Here is a 16,486-nt window from a genome sequence, read left to right on the forward strand (position 1 = left end):
TACGTTACAGCCTTATTCTAAAATAGATTAAATTGATTTTTTTCTTCATCAATCTACACACATCAATACCCCATAAGGACAAAGCAAAAACAGGTTTGTATAGATTTTTGCAAATGTATTAAATATAATAAACTGAAATATTACATTTACATAAGTATTCAGACCCTTTACTCAGCACTTTGTTGAAGTACCTTTGGCAGCGATTACAGCCTCAAGTCTTCTTGGGTATGACGCTTCAAGCTTGACACACCTGTATTTGGGGAGTTTCTCCCATTCTTCTCTGCAGATCCTCTCAAGCTCTGTCAGGTTGGATGGGGAGCATCGCTGCACAGCTATTTTCAGGTCTTTCCAGAGATGTTCGATCGGGTGTAAGTCCAGGCTCTGGCTGGGTCACTCAAGGACATTCAGAGACTTGTCCCGAAGCCACTCCTGCGTTGTCTTGGCTGTGTGCTTAGGGTCGTTGTCCTGTTGGAAGGTGAACCTTCACCCCAGTCTGAGTTCCTGAGCGCTCTGGAGCAGGTTTTGTCAAGGATGTACTTTGCTCCGTTTATCTTTCCTCTCAATCCTGACTAGTCTGCCAGTCCCTGCCTCTGAAAAACTTCCTCACAGCATGATGCTGCCACCACCATGCTTCACCGTAGGGATGGTGCCAGGTTTCCTCTAGACGTGACACTTGACTTTCAGGTCAAAGAGTTCAATCTTGGTTTCGTCAGACTAGAGAATCTTGTTTCTCATCGCATGAGAGTCCTTTAGGTGCTTTTTGGCAAAATCCAAGTGGGCTGTCATGTGCCTTTTACTGGGTGCTGCAGAGATGGTTGTCCTTCTGGAAGGTTCTCCAATCTCCACAGAGGAACGCTTGAGCTCTGTCAGAGTGACCATCGGGTTCTTGGTCATCTCCCTGACCAAGGCCCTTCTCCCCCGATTGCTCAGTTTGGCCGGGCAGCCAGCTCTAGGAAGAGTCTTGGTGGTTCCAAACTTCTTCCATTTAAGAATGATGGAGGCCACTGTGTTCTTAGGGACCTTCAATGCTGCGCAAATTGTTTGCTACGATTTCCGATATCTGTGCCTCGACACAATCCTGTCTCGAAGCTCTACGGACAATTCCTTGGACCTCATGGCTTAGTTTTTACTCTGACATGCACTGTCAACTGTGGGACCTTATATAGACAGGTGTGAGTGCCTTTCTAAATCATGTCCAATCAACTGAATTTACCACAGGTGGACTCCAATCAAGTTGTAAAAACATCTCAAGTATAATCAATGGTAACAGGACGCACCTGAGCTCAATTTCGAGTCTCATAGCAAAGGGTCTGAATACTTACACTACCGTTCAACAGTTTGGGGTCACATAGAAATGTCCTTGTTTTTGAAAGAAAAGCAATTTTTTTGTCCATTAAAATAACATCAAATTGATCAGAAATACAGTGTAGACATTGTTAATGTTGTAAATGACTATTGTAGCTGGAAACGGCAGATTTTTTTATGGAATATCTACATAGGCGTACAGAGGCCCATTATCAGCAACCATCACTCCTGTGTTCTAATGGCACGTTGTGTTAGCTAATCCAAGTTTATCATTTAAAAGGATAATTGATCATTAGAAAACACAATTATGTTAGCACAGCTGAAAACTGTTGTTCTAATTAAAGAAGCAACAAATCAGGCCTTCTTTAGACTAGTTGAGTATCTGGAGCATTAGCATTTGTGGGTTCAATTACATGCTCAAAATGGCTAGAAACAAAGACTTTCTTCTGAAACTCGTCAGTCTATTCTTGTTCTGAGAAATGAAGGCTATTCCATGCGAGAAATTGCCAAGAAACTGGCTTTTTCTTTGCAACTCTGCCTAGAAGTCCAGCATCCCGGAGTCGCCTCTCCTCTTGCTCAGTTGTGCACCGGGGCCTCCCACTCCTCTTTCTATTCTGGTTAGAGCCAGTTTGCGCTGCTCTGTGAAGGGAGTAGTACACAGCGTTGTACGAGATCTTCAGTTTCTTGGCAATTTCTCTCATGGAATAGCTTTCCCACTCATAATATAGAGAGATATGTGATAGTATACAAATGTAAGCAAGATTTGTAATGATTATGTTTTAGTCAAATATTATGTATGTTTGGGCTTCTTGCAGTCCATTTGCAGTCTATAAATGATGTGAAATCTAAATATCACATGACATCTAAGGATTAGGCCTACTGTATAAAATGTGATATAAAAAAAAAAGTTTCGTTTTTTCCAAACCCTTTGTTATTTATTATGATCCATGCACCGCGATGCATAGAAGTAGGCCTACAGTAACCTTGTACTAGCCTCAAAAGGAGGGGCGACGCGGACGCGCGCTCAAGGTTTGCATGCTGGCGCGCATGGGTAAAACACTTGCAGTTCGCACGTCAGCTGTGGCAAGAAACTTCATTAAACCTCGACTATGCCGTGATAGTACGCGAATTGTTTTCGTTTTTATCACACGTTTTTAAACAACTAGTATTTCCTCTAGGATTTCCTATTTGTATCCTTCTTTCAGTATGGTCTTAAACGCAAAAACATGGAATGTATATCTGTGTGGAAACTAACGTGGGGTTTAAATCTCACGGCTGCTTTGCTTTCCATCGTTCGGGTGTGCTGCATACAGGATACTGCAGCAAGTCTTTGAAAGGATATTTGCCCTTAAAATATACTTTACTATTGAGTTTATTTTTTCAGTCAGTTTTGGAGGACACAATACACATTTTTACTACAGTTTTGGCAAGATAATACATTGCTGAAAATGGAGACTGTCATTGAAAGAGAATGCAGTGCGCTCGGAGGACTTTTTCAAACAGTGATAGGCGACATGAAGGTAACACTTCGGGGACTAATGTATATATTGTTTATCTTAATATTTATTTAGGTTTCGTAGGGTATTATCTTAATTTAAATTGTCTAGAATAATACGTTTTATTGATATGGCAATACGTGCCCTTATGTTTTTACCTAATCGATGTGACATTGATTGTGATAAAGGGCATGCAATTATATTTGATTTTGCAGAATACGATAAAAATGCAAAGAGTGGCAGGCTGGGAAATTATTGTGTACAGCCTAGGCTACTAAATTGCGCTCACGGAGGGACTGCATAGAATCTAGGTACGCACGGTGGGCGTGTTCTGATTCGTTGACCACGAACGGTTGCATATAAAAGGCTAAATGATCCAGGATATGGATTATAATAGAATGTTCTAAAACCACGTCAATCAAGTAGCAGTAAATGTCCTGAAGGTTTCCCCTTGGCTTTTGTTCTGAGGAGAGCAAGACAATGTGTCACTGTTGAGATGTGGAACTCATTTAGGCTACGCATCTGGTTTATTTTGCTTTTCTCATAAACTCAACAGTTGGAAATGAAAGAAGTACTATTTTTTTGCACAATGCCATCTCAGAAGGAAACATGCCAATTTGTATTTTCTATGCTTAGCCTAATAAGCAGAGAGAAAAATAATTGAAAAAAACATATTTTCTGACGCGCCTCCAGTCTGGCCGAAAGTGTTAGCGCACCTATTCTTACCTGTCCCCACCTGTTCCTCTGACAACTGAATGCAGTGAAATGGTGGCAGATAAATTCAAAAGGGTGTGAACTGTGAAAGTTTGCCCTTTAGCTGTGGCTGAGTGCATTTTGGGGTTTATGGTGGACCGTGGCTTTGCGTGGGTAAAATCCCTGGTGAAGTAAGCCCCCCCATATTACAACCTGCTGTATGTGTTGTGATAATCGCGTTGTTTGCTCTATAACCTGTTATTTCATATGCCTTGCGACCTTGATATATAGGCGTAAAGGGTCGAGACGACAAGAGGACACAGTGGAAGTATAAATTCAACCACACCTTTGTTTTATCACAAAACCAGATAACAACCTCTGTCCAGTGAAGTCCACAAAGCATATTGCATGTACAGTAACAGACAGTTACTACAGCATAGTCAAGCAAGTTAATGTTTCCATTTCAACTTCAATATTTCAACATCATCAAATCACCTCTGCTTAGTCTAATACAGTCAGTGGCGGTTCTAGACCATTTCAACTGGGGGGGCCAAGCTGGGGCCAGTTGTACTGTTAGAGGGGCCAGTGACATTAGACGTTATTGTTGTCATATCGTTTTCTTCACTGCATTGCAGGCATTAGCAGGTAAAAGACCATGTTCATAATCATCATCGTTGCCACTGTCTAATAACAGATGTAAAAAAAGAACAATAGCAAAAATAAGTTATGTAAAAATTATTTCATACTCCACATTTAGGTGGGCCACAAGGGGGTCCAAAATTGTTGTCACAGGGGCACTGGCCTCCCATGCCCATCTCCAGCCATGGCTAATGTAGGAAAGGGACAATTTTAGCCACCAGAGGACAACAACACAACGAGATGCAACAATTAAAGTTTTCTGTCAAATCTTTTGTCAAGGGAGGCCGATGCTCGCTGGCTTCCCTTGCCTTCAATGCTACGGGCGGCAACAATGTCACACTCGTTTTGACCAGACAGCGTCAGATAGAGGGCCTGCACATACGGAGGGGCGCTGTTTCACTCGCTCGGGTGCTTTCTCCGGTGAAATACATTCAGCCTTTTGCAAATTGTAGGAACATTTTGAAACACAGAGAGGTGAAAGATAAAGCATTTTTTTTATTGGTCAGTTGTTTTGGGAAGCCAGGCTTCCTTTGGCATCCATGAATACATGCCACTGGCGGTGGATAGACGTTTGATGTAGGAGAATAGAGATTGAGATTCCAAACAAATGAAAACCATGATGTCCATGATGTGTTTGAGAAACTTTTGCAAAGCCATGTGATCAACTCTGCTTAACTATAAATGATTTCAGAGAAACAATGGGACAAACATTAGAGAAATTGGCAACTTTTGTAGATTCTGATGACGACAAATGCTTTCCAATGGCCTAACATTAGGCAGAAATATGTTCATTCATGATAGCCTTCTACAGCCATTTCAGACAGGTTTCACTGGACCTGTATAATAAACCGTTTTCGTAGGTGGAGGGCTTTTCCAAAGGGCACCAGGAATTAGACTCTTGTCTGCTGGCAGATGTGTACATGTGTGGGTGGGGATTGTCTATGTGTGCCTATATTTGCTCGCCAATGTTTGTGCTTAAATTGAATCAGCGTGCTGGTTGGTGTGCGTGTGTGTGTGTGTCTTTGTGTGTGTGTTAATACATCATTCATTTAGATACTGTTCACACATCCCTTATTGTCTAAGCAGACATGTTACCATTCATCTGTTTAACTGGAACCAATCCTACATGCCTTTCCTGAGCTCCAAGCGTTCTTTAAACTGAGTATAAATTCTGCAGTGTGAATGACCCCAAAAAAATCATGGAATTCAGTGGTAATTGAATCATTTCAGAATTGGTTCTATAAAGGTTTACTTTTAGGTTTTATTTGTGAGTTGTGCTACTTCATGGATCTGTTTTCTGGATACATTAAGCCTAGTCCTGAAATAAAACACAGGCTACTCAATGGAGAGTCTAGGACTATTTTTAGTCTTGGGCTAGGCCTAATACTGTACGTGTCTGGGAAACCGGCCCATAATGCTTTATTCTCTATTACCCCTTCAAATGTATACGCGTTTGAGCACCATTACATTATTAATCTGTTGGCTTGAGGTTGAAGGTAATGCTATTGAGGGCATTGGATGTAGGCCTACTTTGGTTTATTAATAAGTATTTATATTAAATCAGAGTGGATCATCACTCTGGCTAAAATAATCCTCTCACTGGGGGGTTGGGGTGAAATGACTAGATGAACCATAGAACTGGAATGGATAGAAAAGATAAACCCTAGAGGTCTGCTTTGGATCTAGTTATGACCATGCATTGATGGATCCATGAGAAGTCTTGTTGAACACACAGCCATGTTCTTTTTACCCATTTTCATTTCTGAGATGAGCACCGTGCGGTAGAATTGCCTGAGTCAAAGCCTGATCTTTTTGTTTGCCTGATTCGATGCATTTTAAATGATCTGCATTTATTCAGTCACTGCATTGAACCTGAAATGCCGTTTGCGATGCTAAAACGATGATCTCTCAGTAGGACATCAACACATCAAAGCCATACAAGTGAGTGAATTCATGCAGAATTCATGCAGTGCATATTTCATGTTATTCCTCGCCTCAGCGACGTAAAGGATGAGCGCCGGGGAGATTGAAGTGCAGCGTCATTGCCTCGGTCGTGTTGTCACGGTAACCAATGTGGAGGGCTAGTGCCGTGGATGAACAAAAGGATGCCTGAGTGAGGCACTGAGAGACGGCAGACTTCACATGTATCCCTCCTCTCAGGGGAGTGCGGCTAGGGCGCTAATCAATCACTCAAGACATATCACCTTGACAACGACAAGTCTGACAGTGTGCTATCTCGTTAACCCCACCGCCCCGTAATCTGATTGTTCGGCCCCATTATCAACTCAGGGCTGTGATCCATTGCTATCACAGTTTTTTTTTGAAAAGGCTTACGGTGTATATTTTCTACTGTGTTTTCTATGTTCAAAACAATAGGGTTGTGGGTAGTTTATTTCAATTGAAGAGTCTATTCAGAGAGTGAGTTGAAATGCAGATCTTGTATCTCAAATACAACCATGTTCATGTGTTATTACATATTTACTCAAAGAGTGGAGGAAGTTGAGCTGGAATTGAATTGACCCGCCCAAGTAGTGTCTGTCTTCCTGTGCAGGTCTCTTCATCAGTCGCGGACACACTTATGCACTTTTACACACACACACACACCTCTAAGAAGACACTTGTGTTTGTCCACTCAGCGAGCATGTCACTCCCAGCTAGAGGCCGTTCCCTGTTGACTTCCACAGTCTCTTGCCTTCCAGCTGTGGTGTGGCCTTGTTAGCTTCACCCAGACTGCCCTGGTGACAGATGTTTACTGCATGGCCCCCAGACCATAGCTGGCTAGCTACCACTCTGTCCTTTCACCACCACAGCCCTGAATTTAGACGTTAGAGGCCTGGGAGGGGATGACAAGGTGCTTCAACGAGAGGCCAACATGTCTTCAGACAGGCAGGCTAACCTACAGTCACCTGCTTCTAAGTGTAGTGTCAGTCCTATATGGTACATTTCAGGTCCCGTGTGGCTCAGTTGGTAGCACATGGCACTTGCAACGCCAGGGTTGTGGGTTCGATTCCCACGGTGGACCAGTAAGAACATGTATGCGCTCTGGATAAGAGCGTCTGCTAAAAATGACTAAAATGTAAAGTAAACATGTTTAGGGCGGCAGGTAGCCTAGTGGTTAAGATCACTGGGACAATAACTGAAAGGTTGCTGGTTTGATTCCCTGAACCGACTAGGTGAATAATGCCTTTGAGCAAGGCACTTAACTATAATTGCTCTGGATAAGAGTGTCTGCTAAATGACAAAAATGTACATTTCCAATGTTCTTGCACCTCATACTGAATAAGCCTTTAAGGTCTTCGCACTGACAACAAAGGCAACACTCAATTCATGGGATTCTTATGATGTTTGAAGCCAATTTAAGCAATGAGGCCCGAGGGGTTGTGGTATATGGCCAATATACCACGGTTAAGGGCTCTTCTTAAGCACGACGCAATGCATAGTGCCTGGATACAGCCCTTAGCCGTGGTATATTGGCCATATACCACAACCCCCCGAGGTGCCTTATTACTATTATAAACTGGTTACCAACGTAATTGGTATATGGTCTGTTATACCACGGCTTTCAGCCAATTAGCATTCAGGGCTTGAACCACCCAGTTTATAATCCACTTTTTAGAACTCTTCGGTTTACTGTAGTTCAACTTCACTCATGGTAGCCTACATTCTCAACAGAGATACCACAATGCAGTATTGGGACTTTGAATTGAACCCAATTTGATCCTAACTGTATCCATATTGCCTGTGGGCTATTGTTTTACATACACTGAAAGTGAGAGTGGGGTCTACATTCTCAGTATGGGTCTATGGATTTATTTTATTGATCTCTCCCATTGTTGCTCTTGTATATGTGAGATTTTTCAGACATGAGCTTGCGGACATGTTGCATTAGAAATGTCTTTGTCTTTGTGTGTACTCCTCGTCCTCACATGTTCCTCTTTTATGTCCTCAGAGCAGTTACCCAGTGTGGGATGACTTCATCAGCAAGGCTGGGAAGCTACAATCACAGCTCAGGTAAACAAACAAACTAAGCAAAGCAAAACAACACAACAAAGAAACACGGACTTACTGCACATCTCTCTACACACACACACACACTCCATTTACCCAACCTCATAAAAAAATATCCTTCTTCTTCAGATGTTCCTTGTTATCTGTCTAGAATTTCACACACACCCTGCCCTGGTCTTGTCAGCGTGTTTCTGGATCACAGTTGCACACAGTCACAGCTGAAGGTCATGAGGGAAGGAAGAAAAAAAAGGGAAAAACTTAATGAACCTTTCATCAAACTGAGATTAACGATCAAATCATAAAGTCATTATCTCAGCGTGGTGGATCAGTGCAGCGCGCCAGAAGCTTTTATTTCAGGCCAAGGGTTACACTGGGTTAACCCGCTGAAAAACATCTCTACTTCCTTGTCCCGGTGAGGCTTGTGGAAGAAAAGGCTTCCTGAGAAATCCTACCGCTGGTGTGACAGAAGCCAGCTGGAAATGTCCTCCTCCTAGCCTCTTGGCCTTTCTCATTCAACAAGTCTTCTTGCATCCATAGCTCTATAGTCTCCCCCTTTACTCTCCACAGGTAAAGCGAAACATGCTAACATTACAAACAGAACATGCATTTTTCTAGTTTTCTATTTTTCAGCTCTTTCTCACCACATGGTAAATGGTGTGTCTACAATAGCATGTGTGTGAAGCAATTTTTTTTGCGTCTGTGTACTGCACTGTGCATGTACGTGCTTACGTGACACACACCTCTGCAATCTAGGACAGTAGCAGTGGCACGGTGCACCAACTACATGCTATAGGGAGTGAGTTCCGGAGGGCCAAAGGGCAGATACCCATAACCTCTGCAGTGCCAATTGTGTGCGACCTAGTCCGGGTGTTTTCCTAACACCATTTTAAAGGAGAATTTAGCTTTTTAAAATGGCATGTTATAGAAGGGTCCAGACCCTTTTTTTTTTTAGCGATTCCTCATCCTCGTTGTGCAGCTCTGAAAAAACATGAATAAATGCTCCGAAAACAGCCAAGTAAGTCATTTTTAGAGCCCCCGTACTGCACAACGAGGATGAGGAAGTGAATCGCTGGTTGGGGTAAGTTAAATTGCTAAAAAAAAGTGTCTGGACCCTTCTACAACTTGCCATTTACATCCAAAATAAAAATTTGGTATAAAAAAGCCAAATTCTCCTTTTAAATAGCTCATCTTAAGTTAGAGTAGACATGTCCACTCTTTAAGTAACCGTGCTCTGCTTTAAATAACGAAGAATTGCTTGCATCCGCTTAGCCTTGTGTTTATCTGAATAGTCGTTACTTCATTAAGAATGAGAGAAAAGCAACCCTTTGGATTGCACATTGTACAACAGAGTACCATCATGCAGCATGTGGCTCAGTTGAATTTCCTAACCTGAAATGATTTATGACATCAAATTGGTTGATGATAGTTTGCCTACCTACTGACTTCAATTTCAGCTCAGTTTCTTGTCAACAAAGGTCAGTCTCTACTTTATACAATTTCAGGGAGGGCTGGAACAGACAATTTAGTAATGGATTTGTTTCTCTGGCTGCATGGTAATCTTAAAATGCAGAAATGCAAGGGCATAGAGGTAAAAAAAAAAGCTTCAACAATAATCCAGATTAAATCTACAGTGACCCCTTTATCCATAGTTTTGTACCCCATGCAGTGTGGTTGCTTATGGTTACCACCTAAGGGGGTTTGAAAATGTGTTAATACGGGGATGGTTGAAGGTTAACATTTTCATATAGTTAGATGATGAATACTCATGAAAGGCAATGCAAAAAAATGGGGATCTAGTTGGATGTAACCCCAGTCTTTCCCCAAATTCAATTTCCATGCGCGGTGCAAAGGACCCTAAAGCAACATTCATCACCCATCCAGGCCCTCTGGCATCAAACTGTCAATTGAAACCAATAGAAGCCTATAACATGTTTAGATGGGGGGGGGGGGGGGCAATAGAGCTAGATGGAGGGACCCACCCCGCCTATACAATTGTAGGGTAAACACTGACCCAACCTTGACCAGACTACTAACTCTGTCCACCCCTTTCCCAAAGCATATGGTGCTACTAGTGAAGTGATTCAAACCATGGTGAATATGGGTGTTGTATGGTTGTAGGTCTATGTTGTACATACTGTATGTTCTGCTGCCAATAATAATCAGAATGGTGACCAGCTGTGTCTTTCTCATCTCCCAGGACGACAGTTGTCGCAGTAGCCGCCTTCCTGGACGCCTTTCAGAAAGTGGCTGATCTGGCAACCGGCAGCAGAGGTAAGCAGATGTACCTCATAGTCGGGGGGCTATGAAGTGTGTGTGTGTGTGTGTGTGTGTGTGTGTGTGTGTGTGTGTGTGTGTGTGTGTGTGTGTGTGTGTGTGTGTGTGTGTGTGTGTGTGTGTGTGTGTGTGTGTGTGTGTGGTTTGGAGGACGAATGGCAGTGGGGTATTGTGGGGGCTGGTTGCGATGCTAAGGACACATATTGACAGAGGAAATCACGTTTTCTCCTGGTTGCAGTCGTTCATGTTCTATACATGTAGAAGACTTGTCCTAATCATTTAGAATGATTTACAAAGACCCACATCGTAATAATGTTATGTTCCCCTCTTTAGCCAGCTCTCTGCTTAGCCTTTCATTTGGACTTGAAAGAGCCACTAATAGTCATGCTCACTCACCCTCCTGTTAACCTCTAACCTCTAACCTGCCTTTCTGGCAGACACTTGAGCACTGAGCTGTCCACCTCATTGATGGATGCATGTACAGTATGTTCATGTCTTGGAAACTATGTTTTCCTCATACCCACAATCCTAATACACTATGATAGTGTTTTTGTCAACAAACAAGCAACATTTTAACATAACTGGAGCTGCCTTGTCATTTCTGAAGGCATGATACTACCTAACTGGCTATGTGGGGAATAGTTTTGCCGCACACACTTTTATGTGGTAATAGTGAGTGTATTACATTTATGACAGCCTTTACGGATGCTATATGAATGTTTTCTGAAGGAGTAGTCTCCCTCACCCTCAACAATCGGAACTGTCAATCTAATGCAACGTCAAGCTTCCATCAGCGGGATTTGTGGTCCTAATGTTGTTGACAGAGTGGTTGTAAGATGCAGGAAGAGTGGGTTTGTGGTCAGGTTGGGGTTGGTCTGTCTGCCCACTACAGAGCGCTGTCATGGCCACTGACTGTCACGGTGACAGAGCGAGCCACGACCAGGCAGTCACTCTTCGCTTGGCTAATTGAAGGGTTAGTAGGTCAGTGGAGCTTTTTCATTTAATGTGAGGGGTGTCACATCTTAAACAACTGTCATGTTCCATCAAACACTTTTTAAGTGTTTCAAGTGTTAACATGAGAATATGGTTCAAGAACATTGGCCACACCATCCCGGGCGGTTGAACCGTGGTTGTGGTCGCGTCTGTGACGGTGCAGCTTTGTTTTGTGGTGAGACTGAGTACCTCCGAGGGTTTACAGTTGAAGTTCACAGGGAGGGCATGTCCTGAATAGAATGGACTTCATTTAAAGACTTTTGTCACTTTAAGTGGTAAGGTGGGATACACGGCAGTGGACAGAGTGCGTATGGTGACCTCCTTTTCCACTCCTCTCCTTCTTTTCTCCCTCCTTTCTAATATGTAGGCTACTACCCACAATGATTTCCAAGGTTTTATGACATAACAACGGAAGCCCACAGGCCTTTATTATCAATATGTAAAATGTAAGCAAAAAAAGCTGCATTTTTTTTTTTATCTCCCTTGGCTTTCATTATAAAACCCCTCTGATTCTTCAGTAATATGTTATCCATTCCAATCCAAATACATGTTTTTTCAATACCTCAGTAATGACATATTGTAATGCCACATGTTTTTATTCAATCCAGTAATGGCTATTCAATCTGGCTGCCATAGATTCAGTTCAATCGTTACGTAAGCGACATAACCCTATTTTTACATTTCCGCATATTCATATCCTCTGCTGTAAATGATTGCAGCTAGACAATCGGACGCTCACAACTCAAAGGCCACAGTGGGAGGCCTTTCCACACAAAGGATGAAAGGTCCAAATTTGACAACACCTTTCAGCTGTGTAGGTGTATGGGAATATCAACCCAACACAGTGGAAATAACCACCAGTGCTAAATAAAAGCATTTTCTTATGCTGAGCACCTCAATCCAGTTTGTCTATGTCATTTCTTTTGATACCCGTTTTAGAATAGGCTGTTGTATAATATGGCGTAGGGCAGCGATTCTCAACTGGGGGGTTGTGAGGTTTTGAATGGGTCACAGGTATCTGTGTAAAAAAACGACCAGGTAGAAAGTGTGTTGACATTTCAGTGTACTTAAATTTTTAAATAATTGAATCTCTGAACAATATTTCTTCAATCACAGTATTTTCAATATAGAGTTCAGGAATGCTTTTTGGGTGTATGTTTTTGGTCTCAAACCAGTGAGTTTAACTTTCTTTATCAACAATATGGGCAAAATGTTTTTATTGACAATGAAAGAGGTGGGAATGTTGTTCCCTTGTCATATAATTGCTACATTTAATATCAATATGTCATTAAAAATAGTTTTCCAGATTGTATTTTGCCGATTTTGTTTTTCGTGACGCGAATATTGCGTCGCAATTGAGACAACCTGGTTTAATTTGGGTCCCGAGGCGAAACCAGTTGAGAACCACAGGCCGAGGAGCGGAGGTTGACGAATGAGATTGTCTGCCACAGTGTATGTATGTATGTTTACAGATGTTTTTGTTGTACGGTAGGGACCGTATTTTCTCCATGTCAACGTACATTGTCATATAGACATGAAAACGTCATTATGGGAGGTTCCGCAGTTAGCCACACTGCACCGTGATTAGCCGTTGGCTGTTTTTGTGTGCTAGTCCCTAGACGGGGGAGATTGACTGAGTGTAGGAGGCCCATTTTTCAATCTAAAGTGGAGTACACCTAAAATAGCAGTGCTTTGCCCTCCTTTTATTCTTCCCTCTCATTACTCGGTCTGACTGTCTGGGTGTGGTGTGAGGCAGCCCGTATGATGACCATGTATGGTCAGGGCCCAACAACGTCCAGTCACGGTTTTGTTTATGCGACACACAAGGCCACTAATGTTTGTTTCTTTTGTGCCCTTTGTTTGTGCCTTGTCTTATGTTCCAATGCGTGTTACGTACAGTATTATCCACTTACGCAATCGCACAGCCTTCTGAGGATCTATGAGGTTTCTAAAGGACAGGCCTACAATTGTCAGTGCACCTCCCAGATTGTTTGAACTAGCGACTGAGACAGCCCCCACTACTCCAGTCCACACCCCTATCCTTTACCTTTAATCCAGGATAAACCGTCCTTCAGTAGGCTACGCTAAACCCCCCCCACCTCATTTTCATATTTATCTGCGTCTCAAAGAGGCCGTCGTGAACGGATGGCCATATGTGCTTGGCTCCTGTCCTGTCCTTCCACACAGCAGCTAGTCACAGCCAGACCGGTGCTCATGGCAACAAGTATGGAAATCAGGAGGGCTGGTCCCACCTCTGGAGCCATGCTGTAGGAGCCCTTAGCAGCTCTGCGGTGGGAGACGGCATAAGCAATAGACAATAGGAGTAGACCATTATGAAGAGCAGTGTGTGAAGACACCTGACATAGGACTTTGTTCACGTTGATGCACCCTTGTTCAGTGTGATGGGAGTTTGATTTCAATTTCCAATGGATATGAGCACAGTACAGTCTCAATGAGGTTTGCTTGCGTTGGATCATGTGATCAGCCCTTTCTGTTAATTAATGGCCATTTGGTGCTCAACTCTACGGCTAAATGCATCATAGAACTAGAAATGACAGAACAGTCATCAATGCCGAAATCATGGGATAAACACATGTTTGCTACACTCGCATTGAAGATTCTGATTGTATGCAACAAGCATTCAACCGCTAAATCCGTCCTACTTCCTCTGACACAGCACCGTTAATGTCTTTATATGAAAACCAGGAGACGCAGTCATTCTGTCTGCTCTATTTCTACATCCAGCACCTATTTGCTATGTATTGTGTGGCTGTGGTTGCCATGGTGCCCCACTGCCAGGAAGGATTCCTTTCTTTAAGAGCTCGGGGTGTTGTGGCAGATGTCAGCAACCCTTCTGTGTTGCCTTTGAGAGAATTAGATCCTGCAGGTAAAAAGGGCTAGCCTGGTCCCAGATCTGTTTGTGCTGCCTTGCCAGCTCACTCACGTGACAATGAGTATAGGAGTTGTCAAGACCGCACAAATACAGTGGCGTAGTGGAGTTTCGCGGAGGCCCCCACAAGGTCCGAGCAAGGCCCCCCCCCCCCCCCCCCCCGTGGCGCAGAAAGAAAAATGTGCAGTATTATAGCTTATCTCATGCTACAGTATTTTGCCATGAGACTGAGAGGAAGTGTTGCTATTTTAGATCTTAGGGATTCTTGAAAGATGGGACAATCTAAACTTTTTTCCCCACAAATATTTGTCTTACTATTAACCCAAAAAGGTAGATATATTTTGATAGACCAAAATATCAGCTATCAAACCATGTAAAGGAACAACCTTCTATTGATTTATTTTTCATAAAATGTAACTAACTGGATATTTATCAACTCTGTCAGACACCATGAAAGGCATTTCATTTTTACAATTATTGTCCAACAAGTGTTTTAAAGGCCTTGATTGTTTAATTCTAACATTAGATTATTCAAATAAGGAATACAAATCTCCAAAACGTATTTTTTGTTTTATTGTATGGCACTATTAAAAGCTCCAGGGCTAATTAGATTTAGAACATAAAACAACATTTCTAAAGCAAACATTATCCATTAGGTCTAGCACAGTAAATTGTTTAAGCATATGTTGCAGAACAGTGGTTACAATATTTTTTTCAGAATATGAAAGAAAATATATTGACTCCATCAGTGACGCAGTTGACGAGCTCTGATGGAGTTGACAACAACTCATAACGTACATTTTTGCCTCTAAAAGTTAAAGTTCAATACAAACATCTGTAAAATATGGAAAGTTATTCATTTGAAAATCCCCAATAAAAACACAACCATTTTATCAGACCTTTCAGCACTCTGATGGAGTTGATGTCAGACAAACATCTGACGGAGTTGATGTTTTATGAAGTTGACAAAAAAAAATGTTTTCATCAGTTGCTTTATGACTATAAAACCCGAATGAAATGTAACATATTTGAACCAAAATTCATATTCTATCAGGCAGAAGGAGTTGACAGTTTATGGTTGTGACCGTGGTGATTCCATTTTCCGTTTTAGTTATTTAGCAGACGCTCTTATCCAGAGCGACTTACAGTAGTGAATGCATACATTCATACATTTTTTTCTCCGTACTGGCCCCCCGTGGGAAACGAACCCACAACCCTGGCGTTGCAAACACCATGCTCTACCAACTGAGCCACACGGGACCGGGATTCCAATATTGTTTGTTTACATCTATCAAAAGTCGAGAACTTTCCAGACCATGAGTGGTCTTGTTGCACTACATGTAATGAAGACATGAATAAGGGGTCCTTATGGTATAGTTGTCCCTGCTCATTCCTGATTCATTTAGGATTTTAGACAAATCTGACACGGTTGACCAAATCTCCAGACACATCTTTTAGGAATCACAGATTTGAGATACATATTTACAAAGGGCTATTGCAAGAAACTACATGAGTTAATTGTTCAGTTAATATCCATTATTTACCCGTTTTATATATATATATATATATATAGATATATAGATAGATAGATAGATAGCATTTTTGGGAGTTTGAAAATGAGACCCTTTGCGCCGGACAAGGACATTTCCAGACATTGAGCCGACATTAATAACATTGAAAGTATAAAAAAAAATCCAAAACAAACCTTCTCCATTATAAAGGTCCCTTAAATGTAAATGTTATAATGTAACAAAATCCATTATTTTCCTCTCTAAAAATAATTGTCCCGACTTTCAAGAATCTTTGAGGTAATCTCCTACTATTCTAGGCGTTGGGGGCCCCCAAAGCTCGTGGGCCCCCGTCTTGCGGGGGCTGCAGGGGTGTGTGCTATGCCAGTGCACAAACAGATCCAGGACCAGGGTAAGAAAGGGCCTGAATGTAGGTGACAGAGATGAAGGGGTTTGATGAATTACTAAGCTATACTGTAAGATCAAGGGGTACGGAGAAATGACTGTTGCATCAGGACTAGAATTAACGTCACATGCAGTGGTTCGGATTGGAGGGACTGGAGTTCCACCTACTTAGGCTTAGAGACGACTGTTAAAAATGGTCATTGAAAAACAAGTCCGACTGAGAATATGAAAATTAGAAAATGTGAATATCCACATATGCTAATTGACGATTGTAA

The 16,486-nt window shown here is 42.1% G+C and overlaps 1 protein-coding gene across 7 annotated transcripts in view; it reads left to right on the forward strand.

Moving 5' to 3' along the window:
• Positions 1-2,349: 2,349 nt before the first annotated feature.
• The window catches only part of LOC115173588 (protein MTSS 1), a 47,685-nt gene continuing 33,548 nt past the window's right edge, over positions 2,350-16,486 (forward strand). For all 7 annotated transcript variants that reach the window (XM_029731827.1, XM_029731830.1, XM_029731829.1 and 4 more), the window contains exons 1-3: positions 2,350-2,825; positions 8,083-8,144; positions 10,339-10,412. In XM_029731827.1, the coding sequence (XP_029587687.1) occupies positions 2,754-2,825; positions 8,083-8,144; positions 10,339-10,412 (208 nt within the window). In that variant the 5' untranslated portion in view covers positions 2,350-2,753. The remainder of the gene's footprint in view (positions 2,826-8,082; positions 8,145-10,338; positions 10,413-16,486) is intronic.

Source organism: Salmo trutta, chromosome 34, assembly GCF_901001165.1.
Source record: "Salmo trutta chromosome 34, fSalTru1.1, whole genome shotgun sequence".
In the NCBI taxonomy this organism is placed as follows: Eukaryota; Metazoa; Chordata; class Actinopteri; order Salmoniformes; family Salmonidae; genus Salmo; species Salmo trutta.